Here is a 26,985-nt window from a genome sequence, read left to right as displayed (position 1 = left end):
GCTATAAAGAGGGAAAATGACAAGTACTAACTGAGAGGCTAAATGAGAGAGATATAAATGTCGCACATACATAGTAATAACAATACCAATTATTATTGTTGATAGGGCCTTGAACAAAATTAGGCCAGGGGCCTTAAATTAATTATTAGCATTCATAATAGTTAATAACATTATAGTAATGGTGAGATTAATCTTACTAATACTATTTTTATGTTGTGGGTACAAGGGATACACATGAAAATATAATGATTCAGGCTGAAATAGAATGAAGTTGCCAGTGAGGGTTGCCATCCACCTCTCTGGATAAAGGGTTACATTTTGGAGAATGCTGGGAGCCAATTAGAAGGCTAAGCGAGAGGATCCTGTGTTACAGACTACATAGCTTGAACTTAATCTTGTAAAGTGCATTGATGGAAAACACTTTAGGAAGATCTAAGTCATGTGTTAGAATTTCAGGACTTGAAACATCACCGAGTGCCGTCCTCGTCACTTCCGAGCTCCTGCGAGGTTTGGGTGATTTGTCCAGGTCACACCGTTTATTAGCTGCCAAACAAGGTTGTGGACCTTGGACAGCTGACATGAAGTGTGTGTGCTTCTCCTTTCATTTAAACAACATGTCAACTTTGTTCAGAAAGGATATTGTAAATGTCACTTTGAAAGCAAAATATTCTTTTGTATTTCAATTAGAGAATGAAGAGTTATGCATATACATGGCAGTTGATGCAACTGTAGTGACAAAAAGACTTTTAAAATTTCAATTAAGATAGTTTCATCAAAGCTGCATAATAAATGCCATTTTTAGTTAATTCATTCCATATGACATACATTTAAAATGCATTCAAAATCAAATCTCGAGACTAAACTGTTTGCCAATTGAAAAAAAAACATGGCAATTTTCTTTTTGTACTAGTTGAAATTTGTGTATTGCACTTCTTTCTTTTAGAACAATAGAAGTTTGGGAACTATGTTTGGTAATATAACAAGAATTCATGATCATAGATATACGCAATGTAAGAGATTCTACCCCAATTGTGTGTTGTCAGACTGACAAACATTGAATTAATATTGAATAGGTAACTTGCAATTCTGTGTTGTTTGCAGAGATATCCTATTTTGCTGTCCTTAGGACCTTTCGTATGTTTATTTTCTGCTATCTGAATGACTTTAAAAATGACAGAATGTCTTTTTAGTAATTCATGAAATAAATTATTCCTTGTTCTTTCCAGAGTACATAACTGTCTACATTGTCTACATGGTGACATAGGTTCTTAGGGTGGTTAATGACTTATAAGATATAGACCAGGGGTCCTCAAACTATGGCCCGCGGGCCACATGCGGCCCTCCGAAAACATTTATCTGGCCCGCTGGCTGTTTTTGACGCCGCTGCCTGTTGCTTAGCACCGGACTCATCCCGGGCCGCAGTGCGCATGTGTGGAATGTGCGCTGCACTCTCCAACTCCCCTCCTTCTCTCTGTCTCTTGACTCCTCCTCTCAGTCTCGGGTGTGATCAGATGAGTCACGAGCTTGCCTGTGCAGAGCCTGCTGCTGCCTGAGGACCGAGGTAAGAACAAGTTAGGATTTTTTTTTTTTTGAAGTTAGGTCTATTTTTTTTTTTAATTTTGCAGTTAGTAGGGCCTTTTTTTTTTTTTTTGAAGTTTGGAGAGCCTTTTTTTTTGAAGTTAGGAGAGTCTTTTTCCAGAATGAAACATCTGAAATCTCCAACCAGATCTAGACTAACTGATGCACACTTGCATCACTTGTTAGGACTAGCAGTGACAAATATGGAACTGGACATTGACCATCTCATTAGCCAAAAGCAGGCCCATAGTTCCTACTGAAATACTGGTAAGTTTGTTGATTTAACTTTACTTGTTCTTCATTTTAAATATTGTATTTGTTCCCGTTTTGTTTTTTTACTTCAAAATAAGATATATGCAGTGTGCATAGGAATTTGTTCATAGTTTTTTTAAAAAGTATAGTCCAGCCCTCCAACGGTCTGAGGGACAGTGAACTGGCCCCCTGTTTAAAAAGTTTGAGGACCCCTGATATAGACTAAGAGATGTATTCAGTAGTGAAGTATGCATTCGAATTTAGTAACAGGTTGTGATTGATAATGACCAATAGTGGAAAAGGTTTGAATGGCATCTTGATTTGTTTTCTGGTTGGCAAATGGTCACACTCCAGAACATAGAACTAAGATTTATGTTAGACATCTTGGCATTGGGATTTCTGATTTTAAAAAAAAGCTGTCAAGAGAATAATAGAGATTGACACTTAGGGACTGGAAGAAGATACCTTATTCTACAAATCGTCCCCAGACCTATTCTGAAAATAAATTAGAGACGTCAGGCTTCAGCTCTTTTGCAGAAAGAAATAACATTTTCTTCTTTTGGTATAGAATGCATACTATCAATAGTGAAATGCATACCTATAATAACTATAGATAGTTATATATAGAGAGAGAACAATTCAGTGAGACATGCCTACTTTACCAGGACCTGACGCCTGTACCATTCCAAGTCCAAAGTGACTGACTATACTAGGAACTGGTATGTAGTGTATTTTTTTTTTTTAAGTCAAAAGGTTTAATTTTATTGAATAAAGAAAGTTCATTCAGGTCTTACACATGTCATAGGAATACTTTAGATTATAACAGATTATAAATCAATAGCTGATTAGAAGGAAGGAATAAAGAAAGCAGTTTATATTTTCAATGTAGAAAAAAAATCTAATTGCTACAGATGTCTTGTAAAGTTCCCAAAAGTTCTAGCCACGTTTATTGTTTAGTGGATTTTTTTTTCCTTTTTCAAGGGATGAAAATGAAATTCAGTATGTATATTATTGGTTACAATTAGTATAACAGCTTGAAAAAAATCATGAGACAGAAGCATAAATATAATATAAAAGGACAAGATTTTAAAATTGTATTATAGGAATATTAACTATAATAAGTGGAAAAGATACATTAAAATCAGCACTGTATTACACTAGTTCAAAACAGAGCTCATAATGCAGACCAAAACAGATGCAAGTTAAGGACAATGGTCTGTTTTTAGGAAGGGTGTCCAGACAGACACCACCACAAAGAAATGCCAACACTAACTATGCGGTCCCCTCTGGTTACTCGGTGAAGTGTCAAAGCTGGAGGGACTGGTGAGCAGCTCACGCTTTCTCCAGGGATTTGTAGTATTCCACCAGCACAGCCCAGGCCTTGGGAGCCATGAAACCCTCAGGAGGCTTCTGGCCGTCTCGAGCAAGTTTGCGCATTCGTGTTCCCGAAATAAATTCAAAGTCTTCGTGGTGTTCAGAGTCATAGTAATCCATATGCTTCTTTTTTTTGTTGTAAGCTGCAACACGAAAGGGAACTATTTCCAGAGTGATTAGGCCAGGGGCCATTGTCAGCACTTTGGCGCCGTGAGTTGGCTCGTACAGGTCCTTCCCCGTTTCTGGATGAGGCATGCCAGCGGGATCTCGTCCAACAATGTAGAAATTGGCTCCTGCCACCATCCTCGCTCTGCAGTGCCACTGGACCTCGGTTGGTCCAGCATACATCATGGGGGACGGGAAGATGGCCACCACCGTTGTTTCGGGATTCAGGACGCCTTCCTCCAGCACGGCAGCATGCTGCTTCATTCGCCACATCAAAGGAACATCATCATCCTTGGTCCAGCCACCCAGAGGGTGCAGGAGAAGAACAGGGCGCCGGTAGCCCCTCTCTAGAAGTTGTTTATGGGTGTCCTGCATTAATAGAGCATGTCCGTTGTGCACTGGGTTGCGTAATTGAAATGCAAAGACAGCATCAGCATTCATATCTTTAAACTTCTGCTTTAGTTCAGTAGGAGTAAGACGATACTGATCAAGACCATCATTCCAATAAATTCGGTCCAAGACTTGAAGATCTCCTCCAATCAGCCAATCTCCTTGTTCCATCACCATCTTGATGTAGGGGTGGTTCTTGCATGTCGTTCCCCACTGTCGGGCACAACGCTCCTCCTTCCTGTGCTCAAAAAACTCTGGATTGCGAAGAATGGCCACACGGCGGCCCTCATACATCAGAGCAAATGCCGTACAGCCATCCAGCCTCTCTTTATCTTCATGAGTCGCTGACAGAACTATAGGCACTGACAAGTTAATGACACCCCCATCCAGAAGACAATCAAAATGAAGACACTGCAGGTACTCCCTCTCTCGCATAAAGCCATTCAGTGGGGTGGCCCAACCTTCTGCCAAAACCTGCACCCACTGCATGTCCACTTTATTAATTTTCAGTGCTGGTAGTGTTTCTGCATCTGTTTTTGCCAAATGAAGTTTATTTTCTGGCACATACAGTTCTTTTACTTCATAAGAGGCATCTATAGGTACAATATCCCGCTCCTGCAGGAGCTCCACAACTTGCTGGACACAGTCATTCACATCGCAGGAGTCTGTCTTCAGCACCAACTCAGGGGCCTCTGGCTTTTCGTATTCAGAATCAATCCCAGTGAAACCTTTAATTTCTCCAGCCCGTGCTTTTTTATAGAGCCCTTTGACATCCCTCTGTTCACAAACATGCAGAGGAGCATCGACAAATACTTCAAAGAAAGGTAAACTTGCACCCTCATGAATCTGCCTCGCATTGTTGCGATCCTGAGTATAAGGCGATATGAAACTTGTGATGCATACTAAGCCAGCATCTGCAAACAGCTTAGCAACTTCTGCAATGCGTCGCACATTCTCTTCTCTGTCTTCAGGACTAAAGCCCAGATTTTTATTGAGGCCTTGACGAATGTTGTCACCATCCAAAGTATAGCATGGAATACCATGGCAAACCAAGTACTCCTCCAAAGCCATGCTCACGGTGGTCTTCCCTGCTCCAGATAAGCCTGTGAGCCAAACTGTGCAACCACGAAAGCCACCTCTGGTCCCCACCACCTGTCCTCTCTTGTTCCTGCTGACATGATGAGCTTGGTAGGTGACATTAGTTGCTCTCTGCATCCCCCAGTTCTGCACGTTGTTGCTCAGCTTGACTTTCTTGTACAGGCTCCCGGGTCCCTCCATGGCCGCAGAGCGCGCGCGGGTCATGTAGTGTATTTTTTAATAAGGAAGGAGAGTCCTGGCCAGAGTGGCTCAGTGGTTGAGTGTCATCCCATGCACCAAAAGGTTGCTGGTTTGATTCTGGTCAGGGCACATGCCCAGGTTGCAGGTTTGATTCCCAGTAGGGGGTATGTAGGCCACAGTGGATGGATGTTCCTCTCTCATCCATATTTCTTTCTCTCCTCACTTCCTTTCCCTTCCTCTCTTTCTCAAATCAGTGAAAGTTTATTTAAAGATTTTTTAAATAAGCAAGAAAAATTACCCTATACTTATTGATACATAACAGTTGTCAAAATGTAAATAATTGGATAAGTAGCTTTTATATTAAATTAATGCAGATATTAGATGTCCTCATGGTGTTCAGAGGGCTAAGATATTTACACAGTTAGATATGAGTTGTGCCCTCTATGAAGAGTTTAAACATTTAAATAAAGTATTTGTTATTTATGGTACCTTAAGGATATTACATTCTAAGTCTTATAATGAAAGAAATCATTTTTATAACAATTTTAAAAAGCAAAGTCTTCAAAACTTCTTGGAGGAGATCTATGAAGGATTACCAGATTTTTTTTGTTTTGTTTTTTGTTTTTTTAATCCTCACCTGAGGATATGTCCTCATTGATTTTAGAGACAGAGGAAGGGAGAGGGAGAGAGAGAGAGAAACATGGATGTGAGACACAAACAGTGATCTCTTGCTTCCCATATGGGTCCCAGACCAGGGATTGAACCCACAACCTGGTTATGTTCCCTGACCAGAAATCAAACCCGTGACCTTTGGGTATATGGGATGATGCTCTAACCAACTGAGCCACCTGGCCAGGGCTACCAGATTGTTCTTTATCATTTACTTTTACCTCTGACACAGTCTAAAATTATTAACTTTCATGGAATAAGCACAAAGTGTGTTAGCAAAATCAAGGGCACTTTCGAAAGTTTTTGTTGAGATGCTTTTAAGTATCACACAAAAGTTTAAACCCAGAGATTTGTAGGAACAAAATGGTGAAATAGAAGAGAGAGAGTTCATTTCCTCAGAAAATCTTTATTACAGAGAGCTGACTTGACAGTGCCAGCCATGAATTACCTGTCCCCCATGTAAGGACAGCTGACTTATATTCTTGCACAGGTTCCTTATCTCATAGTGAATCCACCCTTTGAGTAGCATCATATTGCTCATCTGATTTGGTGAGGTCAATAGAGCTCAGCAAAGGACTATAGAACTGTGTGCCCCAGTCAATACATTAGATACTTATTCGACCTCTTATAAAAGTACTGGAAACTCAGTTTACTCATCTTCTGAGGAGTCAGTGAAACTGGGTGAGAAAACAAATCTCTCTCTTTTATATGTCCCTTTGGTGTAGCTCTGCTTTCTGATGCACGTGCTGATGGTGAGATCCACTATTAAATGAGGCTGGGGAAACACATGTGGACTCATACAATTAGCTGTCCTTAGAGTTCCTTGCATAACCAAATGATGTGAGGAAGACTTGCCTTCATTAATATCTCAGTTCAAGTTTGCTGTGGTGCTCTTGAAACTCTTAGTAATTGACTTAACTTTTTGGTTTTCAGATTTGCATGCCACTTTTATTTTTTTACTTTGTATAAATAAAAGGTTCTCTTACTGGTTTGTTACTTAGTGTCTTTGATCAGTAAAAAGAAATACAGAGTGGGACAAAAGTAGGTTTTACAGTTGTATGTGAAACACAAGAGTTTGTTCTTGTATTATTTATTAATTATTGTATTATTTTCCATATGAACAACTGTAAACCTACTTTTGCCCCACCCTGTAATTTGGTTTGGCATCTAATGGGTTATGGATTGTTTCCCAATTGCTTTTACTTTTTAACTTCATCCAAAAGACTAGAATGCTCGATCATCCTGTTTATGTTACCAACAGAGACACCCAACTATTGATTGCATATATCATAAGACATACAGAGAGGGTTGCAAATTCCCAATGTTGTCCTCTCTTTCTTAGTTCCATATTATTCAGAAAACGTTTCATAGCAGTCTTTTTTAAAAATTTCTTTTTAATTTTCCGATTTTTAGGCAAAGGAAAGAAGGGAGGGGGAGGGAGGGAAGAGGGGGTGAGAGAGAGAGAGAGAGAGAGAGAGAAATCAATTCATTTCACGTATTTATGCATTTATTAGTTGATTCTTGCATGTTCCCTAACCAAGGATCAAACCCAAAACCTTAGCATATCAGGACAATGCCCTAAACAACTGAGCTACCCAGCTAGGACTTTTTGTACCAGTCTTGATAAACTAGTATTCTCACGAAAGAAGGTTGTGCTAAATTGTTGTTTTGAGGTACTGAAATTATGTTACACTAGAGGCTCAGTGCATGAAATTCGTGCACAGATAGGGTCCCTATGCCTGGCCAGCTATCAGGGCTGATCAGGTTCCTTGCCTCACCACCACTCTGCCTCCCCGCCTCCTCCTTCCCTCACCACCCACGTGCCGCCACTACACAGTTCCCCCTGGCTCCTTGCCTCCTCCTTCCTTCGCTACCTCAGCAACCTGCCACCACTGCTGGTCACCCACCATGTTCCATGCCACCCCGTGGTATCAACACACATCATAGCAAGCAATCAAACTTCCTGTCTCCCAGTCGAATTCCCGAGGGGACACTTTGCATATTAGCCTTTTATATTTAGAGTTTGTACATGGGAGATGTTATTTATTTATTGAGGTTGGTGTTCCCAAACTATATTCTACAGCATATTGTTCCAAGGGATGTTGAAATATCTATATATATATAAAACCATAATATGCAAATAGACTGAATGGCAGAACAACCGAACAACGAAACACCCGGTCGCTATGATGTGCGCTGACCACCAGGGGGTGCTTATTGAACATGGTGGGCATTGGCAGCAGGTGGCAGAGCACTGAACATGGCAGGCATTGGCTGTGGCGGGATGATGGAGCAGGTAAGCAGGAGTGCCAGACCAAGGTGGGGCACCAGTTGCTGTCATTGGGGCAAGCCTCTGGTGGCTACTGAAAATTATTTGCTCCTGTGTGCCATGGTCCTGCCCGGAACTTGCATCTGCTGCTAGGGCCAGCCCCACTCGCACCCACTGCCGGCACCAGAGCCGCCACTCACATCCACTGTCGGCGCCCAGTGATGGCCCCGATTGCTCGGGACCATCAGCAGGTGCGAGTGGTGCCTGCTGTCCCCAATCACCCCTGAGGACTTCTCCACCTCTCCCTGCTCCTGAGGGGCGATCGGGCAGCAGCCACCACTTACACCCGCTGCTGGTGCTGGCCCCAGTCACTCTGCGCCATTAACGGGTACAAGTGGGGCTGGAGTTGTCAGTGCGTGGGAGTGTGGGAGCGGCAGCAGTGGGAGTGGGGCAGCCAGCAGACAGGGGACCTGGGGGCCGGGCGGGGTGTGGAGGATGGGCCGAGACCTGCCCCTGTGCCCACCACAGCCTCACAGCCCACAGTTCCCTTCAAGGTGCACAAATTTGTGCACTGAGCCCGTAGTTTAAAAATAAAAGTGTGTGGGTAGGTAGGCAGGGAGATTGTCTGTGGGAAATAAGTTGTGGATATGCAAAGTTAAACAAAGATCAACAAGTCTATTTACTCCAGAATTTTTCCTGACTTAATATACTACCATTATTGTAAATTTCTAAGAGGAGTTATGGTGTGAAATGTTTTCCAATTTAGCCATGCTTAGTGTATGTGTATGTACATGTGTGTGCATGTGTGTTTGTGTGCTTAATACCTTTTAACATCTCAAGTGCATGGTTGGGGGAAAAATAGTCTAACTATTTATTCTTGTATGAATAAGGCATAGGTAGAATAGACACAGGACAAATTTGTTAAAATTTTCTTATCACAATACCTTAAATGCCCACATGCCTTATTAGCAAAGGTTCCTAATTGTAGGAAATCCCCATTGAATTGTTCAGGAGGCGGAAAAAACAATCAAATAGGATTACTTTAAAAAATGCATTGGCAATACCCTTGGTGTTGAATAGAGGAAAGAATAGAAGACTTTTAGATACTATATAAATAAACAATATGTGTTATATCATACCTAGGTCTTCAGAACGTTTTAAAGCTACATATGAGTGCAAGCCTGATGATTGTTAATTAGTAAGAAAGATGTGGCTTTTAGAACACATGATCCATTTACACAAACATACCATAAACACTGTCCAGTCCAAGGATTGTCTGTGCGTAAACCATATTATTTGCTGTGTGACTAACTTAGAGCATTAAAAAGGCATTTAACAGCAGAATTAGTTGATCCAAAAATAAATCATTTGAATACTTATAAGAGCAATATTGGAATCCTGGGACTGCAATGAAGCTGTGCTCACGAATGGCCCTTGTGTTATAGGGTAACACCCTCTGTGAACCATTACCGAGAACAGAATAACACTGAAAACAAGCCCAGATAGATATGGTGCTGGAAACAGTTGCCCTAGTTCTGTAGTTTCAAATTGAAGTGGCAGCGTCTCCCATATGGGAAAAGCACTTGTACATGTCTCTGTGATGGTGTTCATCTCATGATGTTGATTCCATTTTGATGGGTTTGTTGATAGCATGATTCCTGCTGTCAGTATGATTTGTGTTTATTATAGCTGTTTTCTTTTTAATAAAGGATACTGTTGCATATAAACACTGACACGAAGCTGTCTTTTCAGAAATTGCATTCTGCATGCTGCTATAGTCATTGCACCATTGTAAAGTGAGGATTTTGCTATGAACTGAGTAGGATTATATTTTTTTAATGTATTGATTCCTGGGTTTTGTTGTTTCATTATAAGAAAGGATCTATGGTTATTTTTATTTTCTATTTGCTTTTAAATGGTGTATATTTTCAAGGAGAAATAGCAAGGTAGGCAATGCGATGTAGCTGAAACATATGTTCATAGAAGAACTATGGAGAGTAGTTTGGAAAATGAGTGTGCAGAAGCAGAGGGCAGCAGCTTACCAGAGTCCGAGTCATGGGCAGAGAACATGCAAAGTCATCAGGCATCATCTCTCCTAAGGTGAGCTGAGGCTAATGTCATAGTCAAGAGTAGAAGCTAAGACATCCCAGGCTGAGAAAATAGCCAAAGAATAGGAGGCAAGAAGGCAGGGAGCTGTTACCAGGGCAGGGCAGCCAGTTGTACTGGGTAGTTTTTCTCACCTGGAGCTGCTTTTAACAACCTCATGTCCAGTGACATTTTAATGTTGCTGTCTGGCTCCAGGAAGGTTTGTCTGTAAAATAAATTGAACAAGATTGAATAGCCCCAACCAGTTTGGCTCAGTGGATAGAGTGTCAGCCTGGGAACTGAAGGGTCCAGGTTTGATTCCGGTCAAGGGCGTGCACCTTGGTTGCGGGCACATCCCCAGCAGGGGGTGTGCAGGAGGCAGCTGATGGATGTTTCTCTCTAATCTATGTTTCTAAACTCTCTATCCCTCTCCTTTCCTCTATGTAAAAAATTAAGAAAATATATTTTTTAAAAGATTGAATAGAAAGTATATTTAAAAGAAGCTTCAAGGAACCTGGTGTAATTAATTTACAGTGTTCTAGCCAAGTGTCATTGAGGGCATTTCAGATTAGATACAGATTGGCAGTACTCAACTCCACTACTTCCCCTCACCTTCCCTCTCTTCCTCCCCCTCTCTTTCTTGAGTAAGAAAAAGTCCTTTAGTTAGTCAAGGATGCGCCATGTTGTGGGAAGTGCAAGCTGAAGAACATACAGAAGTCAGCATACAGTGTTGCATAAGGGGAGAGCACCCTTGGTGGTAGGTAGGGATTAAGCTGGCTGTCACCAGACCTGGAAAGTTCAAGTCTTGCTGCACCACTGCTCTTCTCCACACACACCTATCATTACCTTTCATGCAGTATTTCCACAACCTGTACTTTCTCATGTAACAGAATGTTTCCAAGCACTGGGCTTTCCTCCTCCCTGAACCACATTCAGCATGACCAACACCATGGGCTCAGTCTGGAGCGAGAAGAAAGAGTCAAGGCCAAGTACCCTGGGACAGCAGACCTTTTTCTACTTCCCTGAGTCAGCTTCCCACTCCCTGCCCCTTCTCTGTAGACATATACTCTGATTTTCTGCGTGTTTTGAGAAGAGTACAGTCACAAATCTGTTACTCTGTATGTGCTTTTGTATTTATCAGCACAGCTTCTACCCCAGAGAAGCTGACTTTCAGCTCGGTAGCTGAAGTAGGAACGGAGATAAGACTTTCCATACCAGAGGGACAGTTAACAAAGGCTGACTTGTGGGACAATCTAACAGTTAAGGAGCAGTAGATTGTTCTACTTAATTGGATTATTGGTTAGATAATTCATCGTGACTGACATAGCGCAAGGTTGGAAGTGTCCATTGAGACCAGCCCCCTCGGAGACTTGAGTGCTTAAGGAAGAAGCTTTTATTGTTTGTGTAAATGAGGTTTTTGAGTAGGGCCTTACTGTGAGGGAGCAGACATGAAGAAAAAGCCAGTATGAATGACAAGAATGTTCTTGTCAGTTATAAGTCTCTTGCTATGGGAAGCTAGAAATTTATTCTTATAAGATAGAAATAGTCGTAGCTGACCAGAGAGAGAAAGAAAAGTGAAGACAGCATTTGTGCAAAAGCTGGGAGTGTTCCTCTGTCTCTCAGGTTTCAACCTTCTGTCTTACTTGGCAAACCAGCTTTGCCCCAGGTCCGGAAGTCTTGCCTTTTATCATAAAGGGAATCCCTTTTGTGAAACAATGATAGGAATCTTTTATGAGAATGGAATGATCAGTTGATTGGAAGAAGACTATCATTAAATGTGATTTCTAAGCAATAGGTTTTGCCTGAGAAGATTTTGAAACCATGTAAAGGTTTTCTTTTATTTCTTAATACCGTATTAAGCTTTTATAGATTACTGATTCAGTCTAAAAAAGTAGAATAAGCATTAGTTGTATAAATGTTATTAGCACATTAGTTGTATAAATTGTATTGGCACACACTGTTAGTTGTAAGAATGCATCATCAAAGGCTAGGTTGGCAGGACTCAAGCTCGTTTATAGATTGATCATTTCTACCTGGTGTTTCTACTCCTGCCCTGCACAGACCTGGCTTTAGGATGGTATTTGTGCTGCCCCAGGCAGCTTAAAAGTCAGATCATAGAGATCCTCCAAACATAGTCTAATGAGTCTCAGAGATAATATTGTCATCTACCTTTCAATAGGTTTTTAATAGTAAAAGAAATCGTTTCAAATAGTGTCACTGCTGTCTAAATACTAATTAGGCATACATTTTAGCATATTTGCAATGATAAAAAAAAAGGCTGAGGTAGGGTTGGAAAGAAATAAAATGACCTAAGCCTGAATCAGATACCTTTCTAATTAAATGAACCAAGATTTCATTACTGCTCAACCTCTTCTGGTCTTATAGACTGACCTTGCCTCACTTCTGGGTCAGAAGTCTTCCCACACTATGTTTATTACAGTCCACAGTATTTGAAGTGACAGTGCTGCTCTAGTCCTCAAATCCTGCCACTTTGGTCTGCTCGCTAGACTTCATTTTCCCTTCGCTTCTGTACCACCTACAGTTCTTCTGGGTTCAAAAGCCTCTGCTAGCAGGTTTTTATTCAACATTTTCTTTAATTTGTGGCTCGCTCAATTTTACCTTTTTTAGACCCAGTTTTCATTGATGCATTCTCAAGGCTTAATGATGTGTCCCTGGCTTTATCAGGAAGATAACTTTGTCAGAAGAACCTAAAGGAACTGGAGTTACACTTTTGAAATGGTTCGTTTTGCTAGTGTTGCTATAGAAAATGCCTTATAAATAACATTTCAAGAGCAATAGTTCTCTGCATCTCCTTACAGCTGTTAGAATGTTTCCCAGCAACTTTTCTAATGTCCACTGAGAAAGTGCTATGTTTAGATACTGGTCAGTTCCCAACCATTTTCGTATGACAGCATTAAGTATCATTTATAAAAAACCACAGATAATCTGGCTAGGATTTCAGTTCCTCTCATGAAAGATCTTTGAATCTTTGAGATATAGAGCCATATGGGTGAGGAAACTGGGCAAGCAGTTATAGGGCCCAAGGCATGGTGAATTCACAAACCTATTTTTTCTCTGCTAGTTCTAATCTTGATGTAATAAGAAAGCTGTTGGCCAAGCATTCAAGATCTTACTAAAGTGTAAAGGGGAAAGAAAAGGAAAGGAAATCCCAGCTGGTGTGGCTCGGCTGTTGAGCATCAACCCATGAACCAAGAGGTCCCCGGTTCAATTCCTGGTCAGGACACATGCCCAGGTTGCAGGCTTGACCCCCTGTGGGGGCGTGCAGGTGGCAGCAGATGGATAATGTTTCTCTGTCATTGGTGTTTCTCTCTATCCCTCTCCCTTCCGCTCTCTCTAAAAATCAATAAAATCATATTTTTAAGAAAAGAAAAGGAAAGCAAAGCTGCTTTTTTATCCCTAAAGAATGCCAGTGAGAAATTTAGAGATATCTGCACTCTCCTGCTCCACCTGATCCGCTCCTACATGTTCTCACTCTGAATTTGCAAAGAGACAAAATTGCCACCAAAGAATCAGCATGATTGGGATTTGAAGAATAGAATAGAATAAAGGGTAATTACTCAACCGATCAGCTTAATTTTTTTTAATATATTTTATTCATTTTTTACAGAGAGGAAGGGAGAGAGATAGAGAGTTAGAAACATCGATGAGAGAGAAACATCGATCAGCTGCCTCCTGCACACCTCCTACTGGGGGGATGTGCCTGCAACCAAGGTACATGCCCTTGACCGGAATCAAACCTGGGACCTTTCAGTCCGCAGGCTGACACTCTATCCACTGAGCCAAACCGGTTTGGCCGATCAGCTTAATTTTTAAAATTCATTCATTCACTCATTCAGCAAGAATTCCTTGAGTGCCTACTGTTGTGCTAGCCACTGTCCTAGGCTCTGGGGACACCATAGTACATAGAACAGATAAAATTTTCTGGAGCTTACATACTAGTAAGGAAAAACAGACAAACAGTTGTTTTTATTAAAAAAATTACTAAGTATTTTAGAAGGTGATATCTGCCATGGGAAAAAGAAAGCAAAGAAGAGGGAGTGGGGTATGTTGGTATTGGGACCAGGGCAGTCAGTTAAAGCTTCATTGACTTGGTGACTCCTAATTAAGGCTCTACGGGAAGTAAGTCATGCAGATATCTGGGAAAAAAGCATTCCAGGAGCAATATATATTCCATAAAGGTGAAAGTAAAAATATTTTACAGTGTATTTTCTTCAGGTAAGTTATGAGGCAAGTTCACCAGAGTAAAATATAGTATTATGGAAAATCTGAACTGCTAAGTTACATTTAAATCAGAAATTAGCACACATTGATAGCTATTTGTCAAGAGTGCTGATAATATACTTTTAAAAGGGGTCACAGTCTTTTTCTAGGACAAGTTAAAGATAAGGGCCTATCAGTCGGCCTGACGTTGTCTCTTTGCCTGACTAGCAGCCTCTATGAGGCATATCTTTGTCTACTATGGGGGCTGATTTCTGCTTCTGCATTTGAATTTAAAAGGGAAAAATTAGAATTGGACTGAAAAGGTGTTAGAGGATTTAGAGGAATACCTAATGCATCATTCAGCTTGTCCAGATTTAGAAACCACAAATGCTGTTTGTTCAAGCTACATTTGCAAAATAATATGCTGTGTATGGACACCAGTAGTGCCCTGAGTCCTTGGAAGGCAAGGTGGGTTTTGTTGCTGAAAAATGTTTCAGTTGAAGAATCCTTAGAAGCAAATTGGTCCATATCTTTAACATTTCCCTCCTTAGTCTCACCTGCGGTGAAACAGAAAGGGATGATGAGAAACAACAGTCTGCCAGTATTATAGAAACACCTTTAATATATGGCTATTGACTGTGTACTTAGTCTTATTTATCACTCTTCTTTTTATTAGACTCATCCTTCTTCACTCAGTAAGGGAAATAAGACAGGTATACAAAAACAAAAGCAGAAAATGTGAGGCATGATGTGTTGTAATAGAGATACATACGTTTCAAGTCCTATTTTTACTGTAGATTTACATGTGAGATGTGAATTTTATGGTTATAGCATCTGATGCAATCATTTCTCAAAGTTTGCTCCAAGGTACCCTAGATCCGGATTTCCCTCAAAATGTATCAAAGATTGTTGATGGGATGGGAATCTTATCCCCACACCTACACTCATGCTCATACAGAGTCGCTCCATTTTCATCTGTTTTAGAAATTGAGTTTTTGTGGCAGAATGTGTGAAAAGAAAGTGTTCTTTAGATTAAAAAAAAATTATGAGCCATAACTTTAGCAGAAAGCTTTGGAGTGAGAGTGTTCTGGGTTGAAATATCAGTTCTGCCCTTGGATAATGCTTACTCCATCCATCACCATGACCCCTCTACTTAAGTCTCTCACTTGTGAGGATAAGTGGGAGATATGTGTAGAGTGCCTATTGCTGTGGCTAACCACACATTCCTATGGCATTAGAACAATGTGCATTGTAATTTGTATTGAATTAGAAGAAGGTGAATGGGAAGGTATTATTTTAAAGCCTAGGAAAAAGCCGTTTCACATATTTATTAAGGTGATGATTATTGATTTTATGTCTATTCTAAGTGTCATCGTGTAATTTTCCTAAATAACTGTATTTGGCAACCATTAAATTATAAATATGTGTACTTGTTTTTGTTTTTTTTAATTTTTTTTATTGATTAAGTTATTACATATGTGTCCTTATCCCCATGTTACCCCCCATGTATTTGTTTTTGCTCCCCACAAAACATAAGCATTTCAATTACATTTTATTCTGTGGTGTTTTAGCCTCACTGCACTGAGATATCAGACCCCCGAGGCCTCCATGTGGCCGTGCCCTCTAGCCGGTTGCCTTAATTCATGAGCAACCTCATCTATTCACCTTGGGATTCCATACAAAGGTTATCAATTTTTACATGTACACTAGAGGCCTGGTGCACGAATTCGTGTAGCAGTGGGGTCCCTTGGCCTGGCCTGCAGAATTGGACCGAAACCCACTCTCCAACATCCCCTGAGGGGTCCCAGATTGCAAGAGGGTGCAGGCCAGGCTGAGGGACCCCACAAGTGCATGATCAGGGCCAGGGAGGGATGCGGGAGGTTGGCCAACCTGGGAGGGACTGCAGGAGGGCTCCAGGGCGTGTCTGGCCCCTCTCGCTCAGTCCCAATTGGCCGGACCCCAGCAACAAGCTAACCTACTGGTTGGAGCATCTGCCCCCTGGTGGTCAGTGCACGTCATAGTGACTGGTCAACCTGTCATCTGCCCCCTGGTGATGAGTGCATGTCACATGAGCAGTTGAGCAGCCTTAGCATATCATTAGCATATTGTGCTTTGATTGATTGAACAGATGACCAGACAGTATATTAGGCTTTTATTATATAGGACTAGAGGCCCAGTTTATGAAATTCATGCTTCATGCACGGGGGGGGGGGGGGGAGGGGGAGGTGTCTGGGAAGGATGTGTGTCCCTCAGCCCAGCCTGCACCCTCTCAAAACTGGGACCCCTTGAGAGATGTCCAACTGCCTGTTTAGGCCTGATCTCACTGGGATCGGGCCTAAACAGGTAGTTGGACATCCCTTTCACAATGCAGGACTGCTGGCTCCCAACCACTCCCCTGCCAGCCTGATTGATGCCTAACCGTTCCCCTGCCGGCCCAATTTCCCCTAACTTCCCTCCCCTGCAGGCCTGCTTGCCCCCAACTGCCCTCCTCTGCTGGCCTGGTCACCCTAACTGCCCTCTCTTGCCAGCCTGGTCGCCCCCAACTGCCGTCCCCTGCCAGCCAGATTGCCCCTAACTTCCCTCCTCTGCAGGCCTGTATCCCCCCCAACTGCCCTCCCCTGCAGGCCCAGTCGCCCCCAACTGTCCTCCCTTGCCATCTTGTGTCCACATGGGGGCAGCCATCTTGTGTGTTGGAGTGATGGTCAATTTGCATATTACTCTTTTATTAGATAGGATGGTATGTAGGTGCATAGAGAAGCATACATGGTCCTTCTCTTCTTTCCTCTTCTCATTTTTTTCTTTCTCTCTCTTTCTCCTTTTTTCAGTTTCTTGTCGTCAAACCCTCTCATTTATAAACACCAAAGAAATAAGTAAACCAGGGGTAGGGAGCATTGGCAATTTGATGAAAAGAGACAGTCTTATTTCTATATCCCAGGCCCTATTTAGAAAAACTTTATTTACACATTTAGAAAAAAAATGTTTTTACAAGTTGACTAGTCTCCCTCTGGTTTTCCATTTGCCTTGGGCAAAATTTGCAACAGTCCTGTGTGGATGGGGCAAATGCGTTTATGTACTGGGGTCCAAGCCAAATGAAAAAGTTAGATGTGCACTAGCTTCCATAATAGGAACAGCACCAATTGAATCTGGAAAGTAATAGAAACCAGTGCGAGGTGTCTAGGCAAAATGAGAAAGCAAATTGCCTGGAATATGAATTGCATGATGACTATTGTAATGCTCCTATTATTTTCTGAAAATTCAGGATGACTTTATATTGAGCTTGAACCAGAGGATTACTATGTCCATTCTGGCTTCAATCTGTAAGAAATGAACTAAAGCAGGTGAACACTGAAAATGTTAAAACATCATCATTTGTTTGATGGCCCAATCACCACTTTTCTGATTTCAACGTTCTCCAGTCTTATCCATTGTTTGTCACTAGTTCTTATGATTAACTTTTTGAAATTCAAACAACTTTGAAAAGAATGTTTTAAGAAATTTAAGAGCTTTTTTTATGCCCCACCCTCTCTTGCCTAGGGAATGCAAGGCAGAATTCAGACTTTAAATATTATTTTCCTATTTTATGAATTATTTGTTCATGGTTTATCAGAGGTCAGCAAACTCCTTAGTCAACAGAGCCAAATATCAATGATTAAAGTTTCTTCTGAGAGCCATATTTCTTCTGAGAGCCAAATTTTTTAAACTTAAACTATATAGGTAGGTACATTGTTATTAACTTAATTAGGGTACTCCTAAAGCTTAGGAAGAGCCACACTCAAGGGGCCAAAGAGCCGCATGTGGCTCGTGAGCCGCAGTTTGCCGACCACAGGTTTAGTTTATAAAGACATTGCTCTTATAGTTATTATTACCTGATGATAATTCAAGTTAAGTCAGCCAGATGTTAAAACTCATACATTGATTTGATGGAAGAAATATAAGTAACAACACCAAACTGTGTTGAACTTGATCCTAGAGATATGAGCCCCTTTGTGAGAGCATATTTTTGTGGAATATTACAGTTTGTATTTTCAAAAGAATGTGATAACGGCACTACTGTTCATGTAATTATCTCTCCTCCTTCCCTTTCCACTTTAACAACCGATATATTCTGACCTGTGTGTGGATATATTGTCAGTGATGATAATTCTTCCACTGTAAGTTGATTACAGTTTTTAACATGTCAAATCATCATCAGTGTGTTAAGTAACACCCACATTTGGAGAAAGAATAGTGGTAAAACTATAGAAACACTAAATATGCCGCACCAGCACGGCCAAGGGTGACCCTGAGTAGGGACGGTGAAGGATTTAGAAAAGATAGACAAGAAAATGAAAGCTGGGTCTGAGTGGGACACTGCCCTTTCTGATGGAGAGATGGCGCCACGGACTACAAGCCGTATCTTTATTTTATAGCCAGATTCCACGAGGCAAAGTGAGGGCGTGGTCAAGATGTTCACAACATTCTTGTGGGTTTCCGTCCTACTCAATCACATGCACCTGAACTCTATCAAGCCCATATCACTCAGGCACGTGGGGCCACGTGTTCAGACCATAGGTTCAAGCTTACAACTACAGCTGTTGGCTATAATTGTGCTGGGAGGGCTCTGCACTCCAAGCTGGGACTTGCACGTGGCCATGAGAGGACTGTGCCCTCTCATTAGTCTGAGGCTTGAACCTGTCCAAACACTGTAGCCGCTCTCCACAACTAAACTTAAATAAAGCTCCTCAATTGTATTATTAATACACTCAGAAATATAGAATGTTTTCTCATAAGGTCTCAAACACAGAAGGATCTTTAACAAACAACAGTAAATGTAATTTTTTTTTCTTTTTGAAGATCAGATTACAAATGTATTTTGATACAGTCCTCAAAACAGTATTTTTCTTAATTATTTACACAGAATGTTACACATGACTTTTTCCATTCATAATCTTGAGAATTTTCTAAAATTGATGAGTAAACAAGTTAAGTAGTAAGAAAAAAATGTACAGAAATTAATAAGGAGTTAGCTTATCTCTGCAGCTATCCCTAATGCTTTCTACTCCATTTCAACAAATAAGTTTGAGTCTATGTTCATTTTCCTCTCTGTGGCAATGTAGAGATTTTAAGGTATATTCACAGAAAAACAAATAATAAATCAAGTTTGAAAAATGATCATTTTCCTATTCTAATTGGAGGGATTTAACTCTTTTTATAGGGCACCAGAACTTTAAAGTATCTCTAATATAAAATTTTCAATATTGTTTCCAAAAAGAATTGGTGCCTAGTGTAGCACTTGGTACTGAGTAGGGATTCAGGACATTATAAATGTTATTGATAATAAGTGTTTAAATATATTCTAAAGGTTATTATTATTATTTGCAAAGAGACACACTACTTCTAACCAAAAAAACGCCTGTTGTTTTTGTGAACTGTTCAGACCATAAATTGTTAAACAGCCAATGGGACCAAGTGTTTGAGTATTACCTCTGAAGTAACCAGCCTTGCACATTTTGCAAAGCACCAAAGAGTTTCCCTGGACGCAGGATTCTCAGTGTTAAAACTGGGAAAGTCCCAGGCAAACTGGAACAAATTGATCACCCTCAGAATTATTTCTCAAGTTGAGTTTGCATTGCATGTAGGAAAATCTGAGCTTTTGGACAATTTCTGACATTAAAACCCAAAACTCAAACAAAGGATCTATCCTTTTACTTGAAATATATAACATTATATTCACCATAGAAGGAATAAAAGGAAAAGTATAAAAATTATTATCATTAAAGGCTATATCTTTAATTGCAAATGATATCAGTAGAGATTTTATTACTAATTCATTTACTATTTATGAGTCCACCATGGTTGTCAGTTATTCTTTATGACATCATTTATAAGATGACTTAATAGGAGCACATTTTCTAAGCTGAACTATTTAAATAGCATTATGCAATTTTTTAATAGCTGGAAATTGGAAGCGAGACTGCTGGTTGGACAATTAACCTCTGAATCACGTTATGTACTAGGAAATTAGGATTCCATTTGCCAGTGGTATGGAAACAAATTTAAGGATAAAGTGTTTAGTAGAACTTCATAACATGACTCATTTTGTATATGTCAGAGATCAAAGTTTTCCATGTGAAGCACAGCATTATGGTGCAATAAAAATTTGAAATAATGCAAGTAGCCTGAGATATAGACATTATCATAGCCCCTAGCACACAACCAAACATGTTCAACTATCATAAGCATAATTTTTCCCAAAGTTTTCCTTCCCTTTAGAATATTATCATTGCAAATTAAGAAGGAATATAAAGCAAATGAACTGAAATATAATTATGCTCACATACATGTATGCCTGCATGTATATTACATGCATTCACAAACATACATGTTTAAAAAGGCCATTTGATAGATCTTTAAAGTTGCCTTCCAATCTCAGTTAAAAATCATACAGGAAATTGTTTTGAATTTAGGCATATTTAAACAAATGCCATGCTAATTTATATCTTTAGAAATATATATGCATGTGGTTTAATTTGGAAAGACACAATTTTGTTAAGGTATTTGGATAAACAAATGTCAAATGCAAAAATCCACAGCAGGAGAGCTGAAATTTTAATTGTAACTAAATTTTAATGTATTCATCAAGTACATGTCCCAGTGTATTTAATAAAAATGCATTGTTTAGACTTCTCACTTTGGAGACCCCTTTGAAGATAGTAAAACCACACACTTTCAGGACAGAATAGCCTCCATGTAGTTTGTGATGTGCAGACAGTATTCTCCTGAGCTTATTCTTATTAGTTTTAATGCAATTAAAAATCAATATATTTTGAAGGCTAATCATATTATTCATGGCACATTTTTTTAAGTTTAAGAATACGATTCTTTGGGGGAGAGTACAAAAGAAATAAAATGTATTTTGTGAGTTAGAGGGGAAGCGGCAGATAGGGTATAGGCAGGGCAATGCCAAAAGGAAAGGAAATGAGTGCAGTGAATGGCCATATTTTTAATTACTTCCAAAGGGCACTGGTATATGTTTTATAACTGTTCATCCCTGTTTTTATGAAGTGCTAACTCCTTGAAGCACAAAATTACATGTGTGAGCCTGCAGGCATATGGAAACAAAACACACCAGAAACCATGGCCGACTCTTAGCCACGGGTTTAATATGGACAGTGTTGGAGAGGTTTGGGAGTCCCGCTGAATCTACTGATTTTGATTAGTTTTTCAAGAAGAAAAAAAACCACACGCCTTTTAATTGAAAAGTGGTAGCACTCAAAATTGAAGTTAGATTAGAGATGGTGCTTTGAGATTTTCTTTCTGGCTAAAAAATAGGTTGTTAATAGCAAAAGGTCTTTTGCAACATTACTATTTGCTGCTAACTATGATATATCTCTGCAAATAGAAATATTTTAACATTGATTCTCAAGTTTTCCCCAGTCTTTAAAGAACAAGGACAGACAAAAAGAGGCTCTGTATAGGCCAAACCAAGTAACTGATGGGTCCTAACCCTAAAATGTGGCCTGCAGGTGTGTATTCAGAATCCAAATGCTGTCATTTGTCTCCACTAATAACCAACTTTAAGGGAAACAATCACTATAAAACCTATTTAAAGAGATAACTCGTGTTTTACTGGTAATCCAAAGGCTTCTTGATAGTCCTATTGGGAAACTGCATTCTCGAATGGTTCTGGCCGGCCTTCAGCAGGGGGTGATGCAGGGGGTGATGTGGGACTCGTAGGAAGGGGTACATTGTTTACTTCTGTATAGAAAGTTGTACATAAGAAGCAAATAAATGCCTCGTATATCTAAAAGGCAGAAGTAGCACTTAATATTTTCAGGTGCTAACTGCAACTGTCATTTCATATAAAATTCCTTTCATTAAGTGTAAAAAGCAGTGCCTGCCTGCCAGGCTTTGAATGCCCTTCTTTTCACTATGAAAGTAAACAGTGGGGAAATCACACACTTCTAGTGCTTTTTAAGACAGATTTGCAAAAAAAAAAAAAAAAAAAAAAAAAGAAAGGAGAAACCCCTTTCTAGTTTACTTTATAGTTTTCTAAGATGTTATAAATAACATCTTAGAAAAGAATCCCTTAGTGATTGGAAGGCATCATAAGATCAGTAAAATGACAAAACAGTCAACCCCCACGTTCACAGTAGATATAATCAACTCGTCAAATAATAAATTTTTAAAATCTGTCTTTTACAAAAACACTTTTTGCTTTTCATCTCTTGTGTTTTTTAATGATGGCATCTCAGTGTTTGTTCTTGTTGTTTTCCTGTGTGATCTAACAGACATGTTTTGATAGTGTGTACTCAAACACAAAGGTGCGTGAGATCTAGGAGGACTTCCATGCAGTGCATATAAAAGGCCTGCGCACCGAAAGATTCCAATTTAGCGATGTCCAGAGGAAAACCGCCCTGATCAGCTCTTTTTATATCCTCTCTTCAGGCAGTGATAACCGTCTATGTAAGACTGCTGGAAAACTATGAAAGTAAATTGTTTTTCTTAAACATTTATCTCTCATCTGCGAGTGTAAAGACAGTGGCCCTAGTGATGATGGCTGTGTGTGCGCATGACTATGGATGGAGAGGTAAAGGGACAAGCTCCACCGTCCACTGTGCGCCTGTGAGCAGTGAGCAGGCTCTTCTGTGGTTGAGGACATGCCTCCTTAGTGCACAGTCTGCCTCTGCATCTCTGCCTCTTAGAGACGTGGTGTGCTTGATAGCATTGCTCAAGGAGAGAAAATACATGCACGCCTCTTCGGGAATATAGAAGCATCTGGTTAGAATTACTTTTAATGGCCATGTTGAATATTCGTAGTTGATTGTCAGCACAGAGAGCAGGAAGGATGTTATATTGTAATGCACAGCAGTGGTCCAGGCTGGGCAGTCACTTGGATATCTTAGGCAGGAATAAGTTTTCCATTGGTTAGGTTTTCTTCCTAATATTACTTTAGGTATTTGAGTCGTTTGCAGCATTGTTTTCTGTTCTTTAATTCACTCGAGGGAAAGGTAATTATTATACTCTTTGGAATTGAAAAGGCTTTGTGGATTTAATTGTACATTATATAGATGTCTAGTAAACAAAAGATTCCTTTTTAAATATGGTCAAATACAAATTGCAAGCAGCTACCATCTGTAGAAAATTTTTCGTAAGAATCATTGGAGGAACAAAAGCATGTCATTGTACATACCAACCTTTCTTTATGCGTTATCCAATAAAATGACATTTCAGAAGATTCACAGTGGGTAGCATATGGAATACTCCATAAACACTGATTAGATTTAATAATGTTTGTATCACTGTTTGGGAACATGTACAAGGAACGCAACAGCCATATATTATTAGCATCAAAATAACTCAGAAGAAAAGCTCCTAATTAAAGCAGGACTGATTTAGAAACTTAGCAAGAACTGCAGGCAGAAATAACCACCTACCCACCTGCCCGGGACTTGGGACTTTCTTTCATGCATGCAAAACAGACTTGCTTCCTGGGGCTGCGAGATGGCTGCTATGAAAATTATAATGAGCTGTGACAATACCATTTTCAGCTTGTCCACAACGGCGCAAAACCTAGTCTCCGAAGGACAATATTGCTGCTAGAGTTAAGGTTTCAGCGAAGTGGCATCAAAGGAAAGCAGGATGTGGGCTGCGCCTGTGCCGATCTGCACTCATGGTTCTCAGTGATTGATTAATACCCGCCCGCCTGGCAAATGTGCATATATTACGCTCAGAATCACAATAGCAGAGGTTCACTCACAGCCTCTGCCAGAGTAATTGATGCGCACCTGTCCTGGAGAGCAATGCATGTCGTGCTTTTGTGTTCTCATAGAAGGGGTCTCTGCGGCATTTTTCCGTGGTCCTTCCTGGAAGAGAAAAACAGGAGCAGATTAAACAGAAGGAGGTTGTTTAATCGAGCAGTTTGAAAAACTAGTTGAGAACGATGCCCTACCACTTATAAACACTACTTATACTATAAACAATTTCTGTGCCTGCCGTCTAAAATATAAAGTGTTCAACAGGTTTTATTTTTAAGGACAAGTATCTTCAGGCTTAGGAAATTTCTTTGTTAGGTATTTAATCCTTTTTCAAACTTGACCCTTTCCTAATACTTATATTGCCTTTTTCAATAGTAGTTTTCTTACCATTCCCTACAATCCACTTAGTTAATTCCTTCTTAATTCATCTAAAAGCAAAGACGCCCCTCCAGGAGCAATCGCTTTTATTTCCTGTTGTTGTTAGCTTGGGGCTCATGTGTATTTGTTTTGTAATAATATCAAAACATTTAGGTATATGGTATTTTGCAGTCTAGTTTCATCAAATTATTTTGCTCTAAAAATATACTATTAGGTCCTTAAGTATTAGATTATCTTATTGTTTTTACTAGACCTAGCATCTGTCATTGTTCTTTTTTACTTATCTCAGTTTCAACCTAATTTAAATAAAATGTCATTCTTATTTGCTAAAAGTTCTAAATCAGTAGTAAATGTGCAAATATTTTAATTCTATTCCACATGTTCTTTTGAGATACATATCCTTCTTTTCTACTTGTATTTTATTTTGACTGGGAAAAATAGTTTATAAGCTGAATAATATGAAAATATATAAATATTCTATTAATTTGATTTTGAAAACTAGCTGAAGATACTCCTCATGTATATTATACTATATAGCCATATTCATCATTTTTCATTAATATATTAGTATTTTTACCTAAATTAATTTTTATCCACTACTGAATATTAGGAACCACTGTATATCATTAAAACTCTTTATTCCTAGATTAAGTATTTCCCAAGATGTATTACTATATTAACATTTTTTCCACCATCCCCTTTCCATCAGAATATACCTTTAAGTCATCATGATAAAAATGATAATGTATTTATAGAGACAGGATAAATCAGAAGCAGTAAAGATGAAAGAATCAGATTAGACATTCCATTTGCTTACTCAATATGGTGTCTCTTATGCTCAGGTTTCCATCTTTACAGAACTTATTGGGTATGTTTCACCCACACTGCAATCTAACTCGTTTTTTTTCTCTGCCATCTGCTGTTGAGTTAATATGTGTTTGGATGTGTATTTTATGCAAAATAACTAACAGCCTACCATTTTGGCACACTTTGCTCTTGTGTCTCGACAATGCCTGGGCATTTTGGGTAAAAGAGATGTATTTTTGTTTGTACATACAGATGAGTGAAAATCACTCCCTCCAGCCACTCCCCCCACTAAAATGAGAATACATTGAGATGCTGAAAGGAAAGTGCCCACTTAAAAAAAAACACCCACAATAAACTTAGAGTGAGCCAAGTATTAATATACAATAGAAGCATACGTTAACAATTGTTTGAGTGTTATGATTTGTGTTTTTTTGTAGACTATTTCACATAATCTGGGCACTGGTATATGTACCCTGTTGTATCACTTGTTTGAAGCTTATCTCTACATCTGACTTTTCGTAGATCAGCCAGTGACCGCTTTCAGTATTCTCAGGCAGCAACATACCTTCTAGGGCACCTGGCTGTTAGAAAGGGGAGAGCCCACAGCGGGGAGCTAGCCAGGTACTCTACTGATGGTCAGCGTAATCATAGAATGTTTCTATTGTCGCTGTAGCTCTAATTCTATTGCTGTTCCCTGGGTAACTCTGCTTATACTTAGAAGCCTTCTCTTGGCTTTGTCACAAAGCAGCTCTACAATGGACGTTTCAAAATCTGTCTAGGCGCACCCACTGGCATTTTTCTGCCCTCCCTCCATTTACACACACACACACACTCAACACTCACACTCACACACACTTCCTCTGGCCTCCTAAGCAAGGACTAAATTTTCAAGGGAGCAGAGAGAAGGAGAAAATCACTAACCCCTCTACCTTGAACTTGCAAGAACCCTGAGACAAGTAAAAATAGTGTGTGTGTGTGTGTGTATGTGTGTAGTGACCAAAAAGAAGTTTGCCTTTTTTAAAATCATGGTTAACACCCCCCCACACACATAATATGAGATCTAAACAGATTTTTAAATGTATGTAATACAGTATTTTTAACTATAAGCATAGTGTAGGACCACAGATCTCTAGAACTTTTTCATCTTGTATGACTAAAATGATAGTCATTGAATAGCAACTCTCCAATTCCCATCCCCACCAGCCCCTGGCAACCACCACTCTGCTTTCTGCTTCTATGAGTTTGATTACTTTAGATATCTCATCTGAGTGGTATCATGAAACATTTGTCCTTCTGTGTCTGGTTTGTTTCACTTAGCATAATATCTTTCAGGTTCATCCATGTTGTAGTGTGTGGCAGATTTCCTTTTTTTAAAAAGATATTTTTTTTATTGATGTCTGAGAGGAAGGGAGAGGGAGAGAGAGATAGAAACATCAATGGTGAGAGATAATCATTGATTGGCTGCCTCCTGCACACCCCCTACTGGTCATCAAGGCTGCAGCGGGGCATGTGCCTTGACCCGGAAAGGAACCAGTGACCTCTTGGTTCATGGGTTAATGCGTAACCATAGAGCCAAATCAGCCAGACAGATTTCCTTCTTTTGGTTGAGCATATTCACCTGTGTGTATATACCACATTTTCTTTATCCATTCATCTGTCTATGGGCACTTAGATTTTTTCCCACCTCTTGGCTATTGTGAATGATGCCGTAATGAACATGGGAGTACAGATCTCTTTGAGATCCTGCCTTTTTCTTTCCTTTTTGTACAAGTGCTGGCTTTG

The 26,985-nt window shown here is 39.8% G+C and overlaps 2 protein-coding genes across 6 annotated transcripts in view; one reads left to right on the top strand and one right to left on the bottom strand.

Annotated features, from left to right (window-relative positions):
- DIAPH2 (diaphanous related formin 2) overlaps positions 1–26,985 on the top strand; it is a 936,081-nt gene that overhangs the window by 656,744 nt on the left and 252,352 nt on the right. The gene's annotated exons all lie outside the window — the stretch shown is intronic.
- On the bottom strand, positions 2,562–5,053 carry LOC132225043 (bifunctional 3'-phosphoadenosine 5'-phosphosulfate synthase 1-like). Its single transcript, XM_059680252.1, has one exon. The coding sequence runs from the start codon at positions 5,035–5,037 to the stop codon at positions 3,163–3,165; it is 1,875 nt and encodes a 624-aa protein (XP_059536235.1). The 5' UTR covers positions 5,038–5,053; the 3' UTR covers positions 2,562–3,162.

Source organism: Myotis daubentonii, chromosome X (assembly GCF_963259705.1).
Source record: "Myotis daubentonii chromosome X, mMyoDau2.1, whole genome shotgun sequence".
NCBI lineage: Eukaryota > Metazoa > Chordata > Mammalia > Chiroptera > Vespertilionidae > Myotis > Myotis daubentonii.
The sequence above is the reverse complement of the archived record's forward strand: the minus strand, read 5'-3'. Positions and strand labels throughout refer to the sequence as shown.